This window comes from Gymnoscopelus microlampas (genome assembly GCF_963454915.1).
Source record: "Gymnoscopelus microlampas genome assembly, chromosome: 11".
Lineage (NCBI taxonomy): Eukaryota > Metazoa > Chordata > Actinopteri > Myctophiformes > Myctophidae > Gymnoscopelus > Gymnoscopelus microlampas.
Genome location: NC_139948.1, coordinates 31,675,361 through 31,688,081, shown reverse-complemented (window position 1 = coordinate 31,688,081; position 12,721 = coordinate 31,675,361). Strand labels below are relative to the sequence as shown.

The 12,721-nt window shown below is 43.5% G+C and overlaps 1 protein-coding gene across 2 annotated transcripts in view; it reads left to right on the top strand.

Moving 5' to 3' along the window:
• Positions 1 to 12,446, top strand: part of lasp1 (LIM and SH3 protein 1) — a 35,348-nt gene extending 22,902 nt beyond the window's left edge. The window contains exons 4-7 of one of the 2 annotated variants that reach the window (XM_084072801.1): positions 1,904 to 2,011; positions 5,092 to 5,173; positions 7,149 to 7,252; positions 8,692 to 12,446. In XM_084072801.1, the coding sequence (XP_083928927.1) occupies positions 1,904 to 2,011; positions 5,092 to 5,173; positions 7,149 to 7,252; positions 8,692 to 8,865 (468 nt within the window). In that variant the 3' untranslated portion in view covers positions 8,866 to 12,446. The remainder of the gene's footprint in view (positions 1 to 1,903; positions 2,012 to 5,091; positions 5,174 to 7,148; positions 7,253 to 8,691) is intronic. The other variant, XM_084072802.1, reaches the window with a different exon arrangement.
• Positions 12,447 to 12,721: the final 275 nt, after the last annotated feature.

The following is a 12,721-nucleotide window of genomic DNA, read 5'->3' as shown; positions in this document are numbered from 1 at the left end:
GTGTGTGTGTGTGTGTGTGTGCTGAACTGGGGCAATTTATCTCACCCGTCCTCGCCACTGCTGCGTTGCCACGGGAACCCTATTGCTATGGTAGCAGGGTAGAGAAGGTTTGTCACACCTCATTACAAGACTTTACGGGAGTGAAAGAGGGAGAGATGAAAAAGAAACGAAGAGCATGTATTGGGGAGGTGGAAAAGGAGACCAATGGGGCATGTATGAGAGGAGGAAAGCAAGGAGGAGACAGGAAGGCACTGATACAGAGAGAGACACAAGGGGGAGGAGTGTGGGTGAGGAAGGGAAGAGATAAAAGTACAACCCCCCCCCCAGAGGAAGGAAAGCTAGAGGAATGCAAATAGGCAGAGACACAGAGAGCGAGAAAGATCGCTGAGAGATTCTAATGAGATTTCTATGGATGGATTTTCTGTGGGATGCTGTTGAGCCAGTAAAATATGAATGAATGAAACGGGAGAAATGGGATTGGGGGAAGTGTGGGCGGGGATGCCACAAAGAGACATGATTGGAGGGGAGGAAAAGGGTCTATTGCATTAGAGAGCCAGACAAACAAAGGAGATGGACTGAGAACGAGAAAGCAGGGTGGGGTGGGAGCATGTGTTGACAAATGGACGCAGGGCAAAGAATGAAGGACAAAGCTGCGTTAGTCTTCCTCATGACAAACTCCATTAGCAGGCTGGAAAGCTGTAGATAAATGTAATCACATGGAGATCAAGCTTTATTTCTGCTTAAAATAACATCTCTGTTGACTTGACGTCTAGTACCATCATCATAGCATGGACAAACGCCTCTCATGTGGCAAGTGGCTATTATACTTGCTACGGTATGAGCAATAAGGAAGTGATGCTGCAACAAGGTGCTCAGCAGATAGGAGTCAGACTGGTCAGCAGTCTTGTTCAGCAGCATCAGACATTGTGTGGCTGTGCTGTGTGTGTGTGGGGGGGGGAAGCTTGGTAATGGATTGTGCAAGCAGGCTTCCGTAGAGGAAGGCAGGAAATTGGTGCAGTCACCATGGAGGCTTGAATAAGGGCTTTGGTGTGGGTTGGCGGAATTAAGTGATTTGTCATTGTTGGTTGTGTCACAAGTGGGCATGTCTTACATGTTGGAGAGGGTATCTCAAGAGACTACTTGTGCACTGTATAGGCTATTTCTGTTACAGTTTCTGTGTGTGTGTGTGTGTGTGTGTGTGTGTGTGTGTGTGTGTGTGTGTGTGTGTGTGTCCATTGTTACTATTTGTACAGTGTTGTTGATTGTAGTGGGTATGAGGGGGCACGGTCGTGCTATCAAGCCAGTTGTGAGGAGGGAAACTCCTTTCATTGTATTTTCAGATATTCATCTGACGCTGTTTGGGCTGGCCACTTCCTGCCCTGCTCTGAGGGTCATGTTAGCTACCACAGGCGCGAATGCATGCACACACGCACACACACACAGACTGTTGTGTATTTTCTCCCATTCTGACCTTATAAGGCTGTCAGCAAATCCTGTATGCAAGGCCTTAAGTCCCCAGCGAACAGGAAGTGTTATCACTGTAACAAATGAGCGAGGCTATGCAGAGGGCAAGGCTTAGCTTACCTGGTACACATAGCGTCACAGTGCTTTTTTTTGTCCTTTTCCACTCTGTGTTTTGGCCTATATGTAATATAGCCTTCCCTTGATTATGAAGATGATTGTGAATTGGGGGGGGGGCATGTTCTATGCCTTTGGTTGTCTGTTCCTGTTTCTCAATCCATCCATGTATTATTGCAATTCCATTCCATTCCATCCTATTATATTCTTATTATTTCTTAATCCCATTACATGGTTTAAACATTATTCCTTCATAAGCATAGAATAAAGGAATTGATTTCCTCCCCTTATCAGTCTTGTTTGTGTGTTTGTGCTTCCTCTCCAGGTTCTGTATAAAGAGGAGTTTGAGAAGAACAAAGGGAAAGGATTCAGCGCAGTTGCAGACACACCAGAGATGCAGAGAATCAAGAAAACACAGGACCACATCAGCAACGTAAGGATTTACCTCCAGAGTCATCAAACATGTTTTTTTGATCCTCCCACTCAGTCACTGACATGAATGTGTGCCAGTGACCGAGTGGTAGTGCCAGACTTAAGGCTGCAGCATACTTTGTATGGAAACAAAGTTTGGAGAGGTTGTAAGTAAAGCCTTGCACAGGCCCAAAACTCCAGCCCGAGCTCGGCCCTAGCCCGTGGTGTTCGAGCCCATCCAGACAAATTGGGTCTACAATTTATTGGCCCGAGCCAAAGCCTGACACCAAATTAATTTAATCTCTTACTGACATGCACTGACTTTGTGCATTTGTCCATTACATTAGAGACGCATAAGCAGCATTCCATAGCAGGTAGTTGAGAATGATGTTACGTGATCCAGCAGCAAAAAACATACAGTAAATGCCAACAACAACAATGCTTAACGTGTTTCACGTGTTTTTGAAAAATTAGCATTTTTTGAAAAACATGTTCAGAACCCAAGATATCATCATCTGAAGATGTGCAGCTCCATCCACTCCTTGTTTAACTTAAAACTGAAAAAGCCTGTATCTCGCTTCCTAAGCACTTTTTGTTTTCTGTGAAAAAAACTCTGGCACTTTTCAGAATCAAATCTGAAATAATTCTGGCAATCCTGGCACTCAATGAGTTAAGTAGGTAGCACACAGTTTGTTCACTGAGTGCCTGTCACCAGACACCTACTGTATGTCAAAGTGCACTGTATACAGTGGCCGGGGTCTAACATTCAGCACTCAAAGCCGGGCCACATTGAGTATAAGGCAATTTAATCCACAGAACATGTTCAGTTTCGGCATGTCGGAACACAAATTAACTTATTTTGAAGTATACTACCAGGTTTCATCAGAGCCTCTTTTAGTCCTGATACGGTTGTTCTTTCTTCATCAATGGATGGAATTAATCTCACATCACTTTTTTTCCAAACGTACACATGTGAGGTTATTGTGCGCACAGACACTTGTCTTTCTCCCTCAGCTCAACTTACTGATTTGCCTTTTCTCTATGAATGCAGAATAGTGATGTCGAAGTGTGTGTGTGTGTGTGTGTGTGTGTGTGTGTGTGTGTGTGTGTGTGTGTGTGTGTGTGTGTGTGTGTGTGTGTGTGTGTGTGTGTGTGTGTGTGTGTGTGTGTGTGTGTGTGTGTGTGTGAGAGATGATGTTTACCTTAACCTTTCCTCAGATCTCTAGAATTGGTCATAATGGTCTTTCCTCCTCCCTGAAAAACACACTCACACACAGTCATTAAACATTCGTCCATACACTCTGCACTGGTTTCACTAATGACATAATTGCTATGGAGGGTGATGGTTAAATACTGCTTTCATGTGATGAAAGATCCTGCATATCTAAGACAGAAAAACGCAAGACGCTGAACTACAGTATTTTTACACACTGTGTGCTCATGCACACACGCCACATCAAAATAACCAACGAGGCAGAGTGGTGAAATGGACTGGAGTTCATCCTGAAGTATTCTGACAGCCAGCACTGATAAACGTCACAGCTGTGTGTGTGTGTGTGTGTGTGTGTGTGTGTGTGTGTGTGTGTGTGTGTGTGTGTGTGTGTGTGTGTGTGTGTGTGTGTGTGTGTGTGTGTGTGTGTGTGTGTGTGTGTGTGTGTGTGTGTGTGTGGCTGGCAAGAGGCACTGCTCCAATGATCCCTCTATCTTTCCCTTCTATCCACTTCTCCCACCCTTGTTTTTCTCTTCTTCACAAATCCCCAGCTGGACCCTCAGACAGAGAAACAAGCCTGTTTACTCAGCACTCCGCCCAGAATGTCAGCAAAGTCCTCTCGCATTAATTCTTTCTGTGTAGACTGATGCCTGTCCTCAGTTGTCATTCTCCCCATCACTCTCTGTCTCTCTCCATCTCTGTCCCTGGCTTTCATATTTGGGGGGGGGGGGGTGTATGGTTGGGGGTTGTAGATTGTGTCCTGCAGCAGGATGGGCTCTTGTAAACAGAAAAAAGACACACATGCACTGTTCTGTTCAACCTGCCCCTTGAAACAAACAATCGCTCTTTTGCAATCTGACTTGAGATATTGCACTTGAGAACACTCTGTCTGTCTCCCACTGAGCTCACTGTTCTTAACACAAGCACTCGACACCCTGTCATCCCATGCAGTGTGTGAACACACCCCTCTCTTTCTCTTTCTCTCTCTCTCATGCCGCTGGCACACTGGCCTCTTTCACAGCAAGGGTGTGAGCGAGCACAGAATCGGGGCTGTAAATCTGACCGGGGAGGCGTGAGTCAGTCTGTTATCAAGCCTGGAAATAAGGGCAGGAGTTGTTAGTGCAGTCAAAGAGCAGCCTCTTACTTTCAGGGTCATCTGTGTGGTCCTTTTTATGTGTCTTTTGGTGAATGGTGCCTTTGTTTTGCTGGCTAAATTGTATTGGGGGGCTTGTAGATCACAACTTCTGTTCATCTGAAACCTGCAGTTCTGGGCTGGTTGTTTTTATTTGTTTATTTCCCAAAGAAACCAAAAAACAGAAGTTGTCTGCATGTTTAGGCATAAGTTTTGTTTTCTCACCCCAAGCGTAGATCTGTCGCTCTCTCCCTCTTATTTCCTTTTTCTCTTTTCACCTGTTCCTCCTGATGTGTCAGGCGAGGGTTGCTAGGCAACTCTGAGCTCACACTGCTTCCTGCCGTGATGTCATTTCCTGTGAGCGCCAAGCTGCTTCCAGAAGCGGCCCACTGCACATAGCATGCCCCACCTATCCCACAAAGATGAGAGGGGAGGTGCAAGTGCAAACTTGGAGACACCTGGTGGATATGAGATGAACTGCATTTTTGCTAGTTTACTTTTAGAGCTGTTCATACCAAGCACTATAATGATAACTATATTGTTCACCATTGTCTTTGTTTTAGTAGTGGTGTGAACTCTGCCATCCACATTCACTTGAGTTAGAATTCTTTTTAAAACTATATCTTTACAGTTATAGTGCTTGGTGTGATCAGCCCTTAAGCTAGGCCTTGCCTTGTGGCCTAGTTACCTTTACCGTTGAAGGTTTATTGCTGCGAGGTAACAAGACATGAATGTTTTTTTTGTGTGTGTTTCTTTGCAGATTAAGTACCATGAGGAGTTTGAGAAGAGCAGGATGGGAGGAGAGGCCCCACCTCAACAGCAGCCTGTCAACACCCCGTCAGGTATTGACCCTCTTGACTGTGGCCAGCATTCGATGTACAGCTGCAGAGGTGCTGTTAGTATTGAACACGGTCATAAACTAGTCAGCATGGCTACTTCTGGACTTATAAACAATAGACAGGGGAAGGAACACATTACTTTTCATACCCTGTAACTGTATCGTAACGGCTGTGCTGCCTTTGGCGACTGAATCTCCCTCGCGGGGTCAATAAAGGTCGTATCTATGTTGTCTAATCTGTTCTGGAAAAGTACGCAATGAAATACTGAATGTTAATTTTCCATTTGTAACTCTAAGAGTGTACAATGGACCCTTAACGGGTCCATTTGGCTACAGTTGTACACTCATATTTATGATACACAGTCAAATCATCAGTGTCAATTTAACTAACTGGAAATGTAAGGGACTTCAAACTTTCAGGCACTGCCATTCTGAAAGCCAAGAAACAGATTTGTTAGTTGAAGTTATGCACTGATTGTATCTGACTGCTCAGTTTACACTGTCAGTGTTTTCTGAAGAAGGAATTAGTATGTAGACTCTTCATACTTGTTCTAATTTCTCCAAAGAGAATGAATGAAGACAAAACTCAGGCCTAAAAAAGTTGTGAATACATTTTAACGTTTGTATTTCAAGTTGATGATAATTTTAGGATATGGTTTAACCCATTAAGATCTGAGGCGATTCTTAAAAATGTTTTCAAAATCCTAACAGTTTTTTGAAAAATATCGAAATTTCTACCGCTCAGTCAAGAGGCAATCCCAGCTTGAGGAGATGTTGTTTTTCAGGCAGCACTACTTGTCAACCAGTGTGTATCCGATCCCCAGGGTCTTAATTTCTCAACCAAGAGTAGGAGACCACCTCCAAACACTGTAGATATACTAGTTATATTGTATTAATATACTACTTTTTTATTACAAAGGTACAAACAGTACAAAGGTCTCATTATTAAAAGACACAGAAATAAGTGCAGCTGAGAAAGGAAACCCATATAGAGCTTATACAAGGTTCTCACCTAAAATAATAAACAAGTAGTAAGTTAAACAGTAATCAATGACAAACAAACAACAAGTACTGTCTGTGTGTGTGTGTGTGTGTGTGTGTGTGTGTGTGTGTGTGTGTGTGTGTGTGTGTGTGTGTGTGTGTGTGTGTGTGTGTGTGTGTGTGTGTGTGTGTGTGTGTGTGTGTGTGTGTGTGTGTGTGTGTGTGTGTGTGTGTGTGTGCGCGCGCGCAGAAGTAGGGCTACATTATATGGTAGAAGCAAGTGGAGAGGTTTAATGGCCCTCAATCTATGTTTAAAGTTACTGAGTGAAGATGATGAGTTGGCAATAAGTATGTGTGTATTCCAGAGTAAAGAACCTCTGTCTTAAATGGAGAACTGGCTATGAGTGGTGCGGCTGAAGGGAGGATGGAGATCGTCGGATTGTCTAGTATTATTATCATGAACTTGCGAGTTAAGTCATAAAATATTCTTTGAAAGATGTAGGAAGCATATTTGAAAGGTACATGCATTTATAGATTTAAGAACAGGACTGGACTGTGTTTATGTCGTAGATAGACATGACATTAACTCTACCATAACGATTGGTTAAAATCATGTTTTAAAATGATCTAGCTGTTTCCCCTGATAAGGGTTGATCTGTGAACTGGCTATTTCTGTTATGCGTTAACACCTATACACAGAGAGGCATTGTAGGGAGGGTTGAGGATTGCATAAGACGGCGGCTTAAAGGCATTAGTTGCACGTCTTGGCTTGCAAAGCTTTGGAATTCATCCTATCCCAGATTCACAGTGTTGCCTAATTTGATGACACCCAGATAGCCATGGAGGTATTGAAGGTGGTGGGGGGGGCTGAAGGAGGACAAGCAGAAGGGATATTGTGGTTTTGATGCTGCTGCCCCCATAGAATACCCCAGATTATACCCTCCTTCAATCCCTCGTGTTTGTTCTAACCTGCTATGTTGTTTGTGTTGTTCTGTCAGCAGCATACCAGCCCGCTGCAGCCCCTCAGAACTACCACTATGAACCTGCTCCTGAACCAGTGCGCCAGGCGGCGGCCGCCCCGCCTCCTGCAAGCAGTGGAGGGGTGCGTCCACTGTTCTCTGTTCTCCCTCCAGGTTCCCTTGGTTTCATCAATGCACTGGAAAATCCTCAGTGTTCGTTTAACTCTGAGAGTGTACAACATACTCTCAAAATAAATGCACAAAATCTCTGTACGCCGTATATAGATACATACGCACATACGTACAGCCGTCCTTTTCACTTCACTCGCGACGACCCAAGGAAGTGTCATGCCCGGAGTCGAGTCGGTCGGATAGACGATGTGAAGAACTGCCGATCTGACCAATACACCCACATGGATGAAAGTTCTCAGATGCCACGACTGATTTCAGTCATTTGGATTCCATAGACAAGCCAGCATGTCTTCTATGAAAGCATGTCACGCAGTGAAAATAGCCCATCTACAAGCTCAATACGAGCTTGTAGATGGGCTATTTTCGGTTATTATTTTAACACATCGGGTGCCAGCATTTTTTCATAACAACTTACGTTGGGTGCCAGCATTCTCCCCATTGACTGCGCTTTGCTGTTTAAAGCTCTAGACTCCACGACAAGCAAATCCACGTAAAAAAAAGAATCCATTCATGTTGAGCGAGGACCCTGGCTACAGCCTGGAACCATAACATTTCCCTCGCGAGTTACAACGGGGGGGGGGGGGGGGGGCGGTCGCGCATCGCGCTTGACCGGTTTTCACCACAGGAAACGGATTCGGAGATATAGGCGTTTTAAAGAAGGAAATAAACAGGAAGTGGATGGAAGCCATGTTTTTGTTTCCGGTGATCTATCTGGCCCTTCCTTCTCGAGATCACAATGGGTACTCCCAGAGCTACTCTAGCCCCGCCCGTGCGGAGAAAAAAGAAAAAGAAAAAAAAAAGACTGAAATCACGGTCCAGACCGTGAACGGCACCAAACTAGCACTATGTTCAGAAGCATCTTCCATAAAATCTTGGTCTCGGATATTTCATATAAAAGCAAGGTTAAAGCCTCAATCTGTGATCTGGGTACAACGGGTTCTATTGAATTCCCGATTTGCATCGTTCCATATAGTTCGGTGCTCAATGGGCATCGGTCTAGTAATGATGATAATAATTAGACCTCTTTCATCCCCGGGGGAAATTCAGTTTTTAGCTACACCCAGCTGAGTGCTCCGGGGCAGTTAGTGGTTAAGTGTCTTGCTCAGAGACACCTGGACACATAGCCCGGGTCGGGAATCGAACCTGGGACCTTCTGCTTCCCAGGCGGGCTCTACCCATTCAGCTATGGCCGCCGAACTAAATGGACCCGCAAGAGTTAAATTAAGCACTGAGGATTTTACTGTGTGGAGGCAGCAACCACCCAGACTTATCTTTCATTTATTAATTCATTCATTTTGTTTCTGTCAGCTAGCGGATTTTCTGGCTGATGCAGCATCAGGAAGTAACTGAGCGCTTCTTCTTGCTCCTCTTGTTTCTGTGTTCCTTACAGAAGCGGTACAGGGCTGTGTACGACTATACCGCCGCTGACGAGGATGAGGTCTCCTTTGTGGACGGCGACGTGATCGTAGACGTGCAGCAGATCGACGAGGGCTGGATGTATGGCCGCGTGGAGCGCACCGGCCAGCAAGGCATGCTGCCTGCCAACTATGTAGAGGCCGTCTGAGAGAGAGGAAGAGAAAGGAGGAGGAGGAGGTAGTGAAAGGGAGGGAAAGAAGGAAATGAAAAGCCCAGTGCCATCTCATCTTATTGCCGCTTTCTCTTGATTTTACTCTTGCTCTCTGATCTGTCCTGTTCAACCCCGCCCGTGCCCTGCCCCCTGCCACCCCCTTGCATCCCTGCTCTGCTCTCACTGTCCAGCTCTCCAACCACAGGACACCCCCCGCCATCTGTCCATCTGTCTGCCTGCCTGTCTCTCTGTCTGTATGTGCTGACGTCTTGTCTCTCTGTTTGGATGTCCGTTGTCCTCTGGCTGTTGCTCTTGTTTCCAATCCTGGGTCCACTCTTGTGCCGTCAGTGGTGGAATCAAATGTCTTAATAGATGACACACATTCTCACAGCATCGCTGTATGTCAGGGGTCACATCGTGTCACACAGCTTCATCCCTAAATGCCACTCTTAAAAAATCCTAGCTCAACCTCATAAAAAACAAAGAAAGAAATGTTGAGGGTCTTCACCAACTTCATTCTGGACAATAGACACCTGCAGCCATTGAGCTGCAGAAAATATAAGTTTGGAATATAGGTGTGGCATCATCATAAACCTATTTATGTAGTTTTTGTTTTCCTTTTCTTTTGATTTTGTTTTTAATTTTGCATTGCAATCTTGGCCCGACTGGAAGCGCAGTGTAGAATTTCACTGCTTTAGCGCAGTCCGATCTAAGCTTGAATATTTGACTTGTGTACATTCCATTGGCTTCTATACACCATTGCTGTTGCAAAAGTTGGCAAGATATGAGTCTTAACAGAGGATTTTATATATTTATATATCGGCGCACACGATTCTCGGTATCGTGCTCTCGATGGTGCCCCCTCACATGTGTCCTGCACTGCATTGTGGGTGTTGTATGAAACTGGAAGTTCACCTCCTGACCTCATAGTTATATCAATTACTGGAGGGATCAGGGACAAGTTAGGGGACATGATTATCAGGTGGCCCAGTAACTAAATTCTTATGATCACACTCACTACATCGCCTCTGTTGGTGTGAACATGTAAACTGTATATCCTCATTCCTGAATGCCTTCATTCTCAAGGAGATTGCCAGGTTTTGGTTGATAATGTATGAACATGAAAAGAAGGGTGATGGGAACAGGCCAAATCCCTCCACATGGCTAGAGAGTGAATATTACACTTAGACCAATTGTAATAGAGAAGGCCAAGCACAATTCTGTTTCTTGTGAATCCTTTTTTTCTTTTTCTTTTCTTCCTTAAGTCATTCCATTGTTTTTGTAAGTTGACATTCCAATCTTGTTTGTGTATTGTTAAACCCTGCACAGGTAAAACACCTGTGGTTGTGGTTAATGGTCTTATTGTTATCCTGTCTTCTCCTTTTTTGCTTTTTCTTATTATTATAGAAAGCTTATTTTCAAACAACAAATGTATCAAATCAATAAACCAGCAAGTTTGATTTATTAACCAGGGCAAACTATTTTATCTAAAAATGTGCAATCAGAGAAGTAGACCAAGAATCAAACATGTTTCAGGGCCGAAAGCTGCTTGGTCATCTGAATGATGAGCAATTCCTGCTCAGTTGTGCCAGGTCATTTCTAGAGTACCTCTTGTCTTTGAGGCTCTAAAAGTGAGCAGTGGTGGAATGGCACTTAATAGTCATGCAATTTTGAGTATGTGATGTAGTTATTGACTAGAAGTAATCATTCGTCCAGCTCTTATCTCCTGCATCATAAACATGCTATGTCAGTGACAAATACAGGGTCTTCAGGCACTCTGGAGATCCTCCATGTAAGGTGGAAAATGTAACCAGCCTCAGGCAAATTTTAAGTGCATTTGGCTGGTCTTGTTTTTCCCAAACCTTCAAAGATCACAAAAAAAGCATGATGGTTCTTAAACTAACTAGCAGAAAGTTGCAACTATAACTATAATGGTATGCAACACTGTAACCTCGGATCACTTTACAGCTTCATGGGAACAGGCTTGGAAAACAATATTTGGCCAATTCTCAGTGCTGTAATAAATTCTACAATGGACCCTACTCATACTCCCATTTAATTCCTATTTGTTTGACGTTTCATTCTTTCCTTGTGATGCACTGTGACTGTCGAAGACATGAGGGGTGAGGTTGGAGAGGAATCAAAATATTCAGCTTTATAAAAAAGAAAAGGCTCTCACTATATAGCTAGGTGACATTGTACAATTGTATATGTATCATAAAGAGAAGTTAGGGAAGAGGTTTTTACTGGGCATGGTGCTTTGGGAAGTGGCTTGCACTGCAGATAAAAGCTGTTATGGTTCATATTTTTGTGTTGAGGGGGAATTACGTTTAAAGAAAAGAAAGCAAAATACTCATGGAAAAAACAGTGTGGTGCAATGTGTCAAACAATAAGTATAACTTTTGCAACATGTGAGGAAATGTGACTGATGTACTGATGGTGATCACTGAATCGGAAGTGACCGCAACATTCTTCAAGCTGTCTAAGCAATCAGGTTGCCATATTAAAATATTTAACATATGCCTGCATTTTACATTAACGTCTATTTGACAGTGGGAATTCTTTATTAGCAAAGCAGCTGCTAGTTTGAAAAGCAGATTACAGTTTTGTGTTTCACTTGAGGGAATTTAAGAAGGGAGTCGGTGATTTGGCTTAAAGTGAATTGGCTGTTACAGGGTTAAGCCTAAATTAGGCTTCATGTTGTTGCTTCCTAAAACTTTCCTCTAACAATGCTTCTTAATCCAGTAGACGTTGCTGCTCTGTGGATTACACCGTCTTTCTTTTCCAAGATGAGCAAAACAAGCCAGTTTTGGGAAAGTCTTCGGGGGTTGTTTGTTGGTGGTGTTCTTTTGGAATAAAAAAAAGTGGCCAAAGAAAGCCAGTATTGTGTAAGTGTGACTCAAGAAGAGATATGTAGACCACTGTGGCAAGGCATAGTCAGAAACGTGCATGTGATGATGTAAATGAATGGGGCTGGGGGGTTAGAGGATGACAATGAGGAGATGTACTCAAACAATCTCTCGGCCCCTGAGAGATGGCAAGTTGTGACTGACCTGGATATTAGGAGCTAACCTCTATGCGCCAAATACGCTCTTCCGCAACGGAATCACTCAGCCTACATCTACTGTACCATAATCATAACCCTGTTTCTAGTCGGTGTTTATCCTAGTACCCTGCCCATCCCTTTCTTAAGCCTGATTCATACACTGTCTTAAGATGGAGCATAAATTAGGCATTACCTTCAGCCTTCATCATAGCCTCCTACGCTTCTGATGAATCATTCCCCGCTTCAATGATACTGGTTATATAGACTGTGCCGATTGAAATCATGTAATTCACACTGACCTAGCATTGAGATCAATTTTGTGCATTTCATCTTCAGTGGTTTTTGTTTAATAATTTCTGTTATTTTTTTTAAACAAAATAAAGATACCATATGCATATTGACATGTTCATGTATTCACAAATCGGAATACAGTTGAATTCAAGGACCTGATATCATCTCTTGTTGCCCTGTTACAGCACTTCGAATTGTACTTATGATTCTGCAGATTCAATAAAATGTCATTTTTACTCAAGACTGTTGTTTTCACTTCAACATGCAACATTGTGGCTGCACCCTGTAAAAGAACTGAGGTAGAATTGAATAATGATATCCTCCCGTTAATTTAACCACTTGAACCCCAGCATCCATATTGTGGGGGACGCATTTGCCAAAAATAATCTACAAGTTCACTATTTTTGGCAAATACATCTGGTTTGTAGCTACCTACTGTGTAGACAGAAAACGTACAGAACCAACTCGGGTCCAGTTCACTAAATCTAGACTGGTTACATGTCTCATATTAGCTAC